The sequence below is a fragment of the Paramacrobiotus metropolitanus genome, unplaced genomic scaffold, assembly GCF_019649055.1.
Source record: "Paramacrobiotus metropolitanus isolate TYO unplaced genomic scaffold, Prichtersi_v1.0 Parri_scaffold0000447, whole genome shotgun sequence".
NCBI classification, from domain to species: domain Eukaryota; kingdom Metazoa; phylum Tardigrada; class Eutardigrada; order Parachela; family Macrobiotidae; genus Paramacrobiotus; species Paramacrobiotus metropolitanus.
Genome location: NW_026570667.1, coordinates 6,546 through 11,566, shown reverse-complemented (window position 1 = coordinate 11,566; position 5,021 = coordinate 6,546). Strand labels below are relative to the sequence as shown.

The 5,021-nt window shown below is 46.8% G+C and overlaps 2 protein-coding genes across 2 annotated transcripts; both read left to right on the top strand.

The window, feature by feature from the left end:
* Nucleotides 1-1,160: 1,160 nt before the first annotated feature.
* On the top strand, nucleotides 1,161-2,178 carry LOC129602410 (uncharacterized). The gene is made up of 2 exons (XM_055501417.1): nucleotides 1,161-2,042; nucleotides 2,125-2,178. Exons 1-2 carry the CDS (start codon nucleotides 1,305-1,307, stop codon nucleotides 2,176-2,178), a joined length of 792 nt encoding a protein of 263 aa, XP_055357392.1. The 5' UTR covers nucleotides 1,161-1,304.
* Nucleotides 2,179-2,878: 700 nt separating this feature from the next.
* Nucleotides 2,879-4,583, top strand: LOC129602411 (uncharacterized; the record flags this gene model as incomplete). The annotated part of the gene is made up of 1 exon (XM_055501418.1): nucleotides 2,879-4,583. A coding segment is annotated over one exon (1,053 nt), but the record flags the coding sequence as incomplete, so codon positions are not given.
* Nucleotides 4,584-5,021: the final 438 nt, after the last annotated feature.

The following is a 5,021-nucleotide window of genomic DNA, read 5'->3' as shown; positions in this document are numbered from 1 at the left end:
CTGGCGCTCATTGCTTAGCAACAGTCTTGTGGTGGGTTGTACTCCAGAATCGTGCATACAGATTATTAAGTTATTCGAAGTCTCAGAACAGTTGCGGCTGCATCCTGAATTTATGTAGTTCTGGTTTGCATGGTTTTTTCTATGTTTTGCATGGTTTTTTTTATACGCAAATATTTTGATAATTTGTATATTACCGCCTGCGTGTCCTACGACAAACGTGTCCTATGTGTCCAAACCGCGGACGCGGGAGACCACGTGGCACCGGTCGCGGGATTACGCGAAGCAAGCGGCTTGCAGGAAGACGTGTGGGTGTTAGTCAAGGTGTCACAAAAAAGAAACCAACGGTGGAAGAAGAACTTGCTCAGCTAAAAAAGCAAATTTCGGACCTATCGGCGTCGGTAGCGACCGTCGTCCCTGCTACTGATGATAGCATTCGATCCTTCTCACCAGGAACTCGCAAGATTCGAATCCAGGATGCCGGCAAAGTAAAAGCACCGCAGCTCCACCTACGGGACATGTCTCCTGTTTCCGATCCAGGTAAAGATTTCAATACAGATGGCGCTACTGAGATCGAATTCATTGGTACTAGTAGTACTACAGCCGTAACCCGGAAAGCTGCAGCAGTACTTGAGGCTTTACCGCAGAACGTTAAGAGTCTATTGTTACCAGTCGAAAACACTCTGCTGCCGAAGCTGTTCAGCAAAAAGGAATTCGTCCATCTTCCCGATTTACTACTGCTCAGCTGTGCTCCTCAAGTGCCGTCTACATCAAAAATCCAGCTGGTAAAAGCGTGCAGATTCGAGACTTTACTCAGTGGATGAGAGCGTTTTCAGTGCTGAAAATGTATCGGTGTGCCATATACCCTGAGCTGGACTTACCCATGATGAAGTACGTAGACCACATCGCGCAAATAGCGGCACTGAAAGGAATCACTACTGACCAGTGGCTTGCCTACGACCGGCAGTTCCGGCTAGCTGTGTGCCGCAATCCGAACGATGCAATGCAGTGGTCACGTAGAAACGATGATGCTTATACCGAGTATTTAATGCAACCACTTGGGCATGACGCTGGTCAACCCACAGGCGGTGTAGCGAAAAATACTGTGGTTCAGTGCTATAATTGTTTAGAATTCGGACACATCAGACCTGAATGTCCGACATTGCACAACAGCACCAGCAACCGTCGTTCTTCATGGGTTGGGCAGTCGTTTCTCAGCCTCCCCGCTGGTAGCGGGGGAGCAAAAGTTGACGAAGTGTGCCACCTCTGGAATAAAGGTCACTGCACTGCCGGTTTGTTCTGCCGATATGGTCGTCAACACCGGTGCGCCAACTGTGGCCAACGTGAACACCGCGATTTCCAGTGCAAATCAAAAGCAAGCAACAGTGCCCAGTAATATCATCACACCGTTGAAAGCTGAAGCTTTTGCAAGCCACCTCATCGAACACCCAGATCAGGAGTATGTCACATATGTACTGCACATATTACGACACGGAGCAGATATCGGCTATCGTGGCCCCAATCGAAGCTTGTCCACGCCTAATGCTGCTTCTGCACGCATGTATTCGGACCACTTACAATCGCAGATTAATACAGAGATATCCTTATTGCATTCAGTGGGTCCATTTACCAGTCCGCCATTCCCTGTCTTCATCGTTAACTCGTTAGGTGTACGGCCAAAGCCGGACGGCAAATTCCGTATATTAATGGACATGTCTCGGCCGGCAGGTGAAAGTGTCAATGACTACATCAGCAAGGACGACTATTCTCTTGCGTTCTGCACTGTGGATGATGCGGTACGCATGCTTATAACGCTGGGAGTAGGCGCGTTCATGGCAAAGTTCGATCTTCAGCATGCTTTTCGACTTGTCCCTGTCAGACCTGCTGACTGGCACTTATTGGGTTATATGTGCAATGGTTATTACTATTTCGATATTGTCCTTCCTTTCGGTTCTCGTTCTTTACCGTTTCTATTCTGTCTAATCTCAGATGCAGTACACTGGATTTTTGTGAATGTCAGCGGCCATCTCTTTAGGCTGCACTACGTTGATGATTTCTTTCTTGCAACACCACCTAATAAGCAACCCTGCTCCACGCTTATGATTAAATTTACTGAATTGTGCACAGCGCTTGGTGTCCCTCTGGCTACTAAAAAAACCGAAGGCCCGTCTACCACTTTAAAATTTCTCGGAATTGTACTTGATTCCGCTGCACAAACACTTAGTTTACCGCATGGAAAACTGAATGAAATCATTGCTCTTCTTAACATGTGGAAGTCTAAAACCGCATGCAACCGTACAGAACTGCAAAGCTTAATAGGCTCTCTTATGTTCGCCTCCAAATGTGTACCCGTTGGTCGCCTGTTTACAAGACGGCTTATTTCGCAATTGTCATTGGTCAAGAGTGCAACTCAGAACGAAGTAAGGCTCGACGAAGATTTCCAGCGTGATGTTGACTGGTGGCTCGAATTCCTCCCGAAATGGAACGGTACAGCAAAATTTCTCGAACCTGACTGGACTCGCTGTGATGCGATCCAGTTGTACACTGATGCGTCTGCTACCATCGGTTGTGCCGGCTATTTCAGTGGAGCATGGTTTCAGATACGCTGGCCAGCCTTTATACTTAATGCACAGCTGTCAATCGAGTGCCTAGAGATGATCCCTATACTTGTCGCTTTAACATTATGGGGACCACAGCTAAGCGGTCGGAAAGTAATTTTCCACTGCGATAATCTCGGCGCCTCGCAAGCTTGGGAAAACTACAAATCTCGCTGCAAAGTTGTCCTCGAAATAATGCGGCGCATGGTGGCCATCGCAGCTCGGCTTAATTTTACAATCACCATTAAGCACATATCCGGTATCAACAATAGCATTGCTGACTCTCTATCCCGGTTTCAGATGAAGCGATTTACCAGCCTAGCGCCGAACGCAAATCTAAATCCGCTGTTGGTGCCGGAAAACGTGTTAACCGATCTGTACAATTATCATCTGCTACATCTTTAGCTTGTCTTGACAGAACGGCTGAAAGTTTACGGTATCATCATATTGCACCTTCTTCTAGAAAAACTTATCGAAGTGGCATAAATAAATTTTCTGAGTTTTGCCAGTTGTTTCGGTTATCTCCGTTGAACATTACAGAGGACGTAGTAGTACGGTATATTGCATTCCTTTTTAACTGTGGTATTTCTTATTCGTCAGTTAAAGTTTATTTATCCGCGCTTTACAATTCACTCAAAGAAAACGGTTCATCTTTCGACTTTAGTGCACCAAATATTCCACAATGCCTCACCGGTTTTAAGCGTTTGCGAGGCACTGCTGCTGATAGCAGATTGCCAATTACCATCGATAACATGCGCATCATCAAGCTTAATATTGATCGCTCAGCTGTTTTATCATCATTCGAAAAACAATTATACTGGTGCATGTATACCTTGTGTTTTTTCGGATTCTTACGCATTGGTGAGGTCGTACCGTCACTTGGTGGTCATTCTCTGCGTTTAGCGGATATATCATATCAGAATTCGAAGCTCATTATTAACCTTCGTTCATCTAAATCTGACCAGTTTCGGGACGGATGTCGGATATATTTGTCGGCAACTGATCGGTCAGTCTGTCCTGTACGGGCGATGCGAAAATACTTAGCACTGCGGAGAAGTCTAAGAATTTCGCACACAGCCCTGTTTGTCACCTCCGACGGTTCACCTGTTACGAGATCTGCTTTCGCTCGCGTATTAATTTTAGCAACGCACGGAATTCCCAACAGTCACCTTTATACTCCGCACAGTTTCAGAATAGGAGCTGCCTCTTGCGCTGCAGCCAATGGCGCGCCATTCCAAGATATTAAACATGCCGGGCGCTGGAGATCTGATGCCTATACGACATACATCAGGAAGGACGTGCCGTTGGCCGGTATACCGCTATACCCACAAGCTTAATTTGGGGCCGTTGTTTGGGGAGGTTCGGCTTGCAAGGGATCGGTCTGACAGCCAGCACCCGCACACCTGATCGTGGGCATTCGGGGCTGCTGTACAGATAGGTTGAGCGCACGGGATGTGCCTCAATCACCGCTTCCCGCACAACCGGCATCTCAAAACGCCCAAACATGTCTCCGTCGCCGCCTTCGTACAATGAGCGAAAGAAAATTAATGTACAATTAAATGTGGCATTTAATTATGGTTAATTTACTTGAGCGGAAGTGACTCTTTTGTATTCTACTGGCGCTCATTGCTTAGCAACAGTCTTGTGGTGGGTTGTACTCCAGAATCGTGCTTACAGATTACTAAGTTATTCGAAGTCTCGGAACAGTTGCGGCTGCATCCTGAATTTATGTAGTTCTGGTTTGCATGGTTTTTTCTCCCGTTCCGCCCGCCCTATGCGCGGAGGCTTTGTCATGCTAGCATCCCATGTGCAGTTTTGTTCATAATAAAGGGGAGGTTCGGCTTGCAAGGGATCGGTCTGACAGCCAGCACCCGCACACCTGATCGTGGGCATTCGGGGCTGCTGTACAGATAGGTTGAGCGCACGGGATGTGCCTCAATCACCGCTTCCCGCACAACCGGCATCTCAAAACGCCCAAACATGTCTCCGTCGCCGCCTTCGTACAATGAGCGAAAGAAAATTAACTGGCAATAGAACAGGTAGAGAAAGTGAGAAACAGTCGGGTGGCAAGCGGGATAGGAAACAGACCAAAATCTTGTGTGCCAAACGGGGACACGAAGAGATAACAAAGCCCGGGAGACAGGGTTCAGGGAGAACATATCTCGCGAACGCCAGCGGCCATTCACTGTGGCGGCACTGCAGGCGCAAAAGTGAGAGATTCACGCGAAAGTGTATAACAAAGAAAGTTCTTCGCTGAATCCTGAGCAATTTGATACCAATTTGTAAAATCTATAACTAATTCAGGAAAGCTAATATAATTCTCAACTTTGATCAGTATGTGGAAAAAACACTTGCTAAAAACTTTGTGAAGCGTTTTTCTAAATTGCTGATTCTCAACTCCGTAGAAAAAAATATAAGTGTCTTCGG

Excerpts from the sequence above, each read along its gene's own strand:
- LOC129602410 (XM_055501417.1), top strand. The coding sequence starts at position 1,305 with ATGGTCGTCAACACCGGTGCGCCAACTGTGGCCAACGTGAACACCGCG. Across the intron at positions 2,043-2,124 it reads ATCTCTTTAGGCTGCACTAC|CGCTTGGTGTCCCTCTGGCT; the intron begins GTTGATGATTTC and ends AATTGTGCACAG.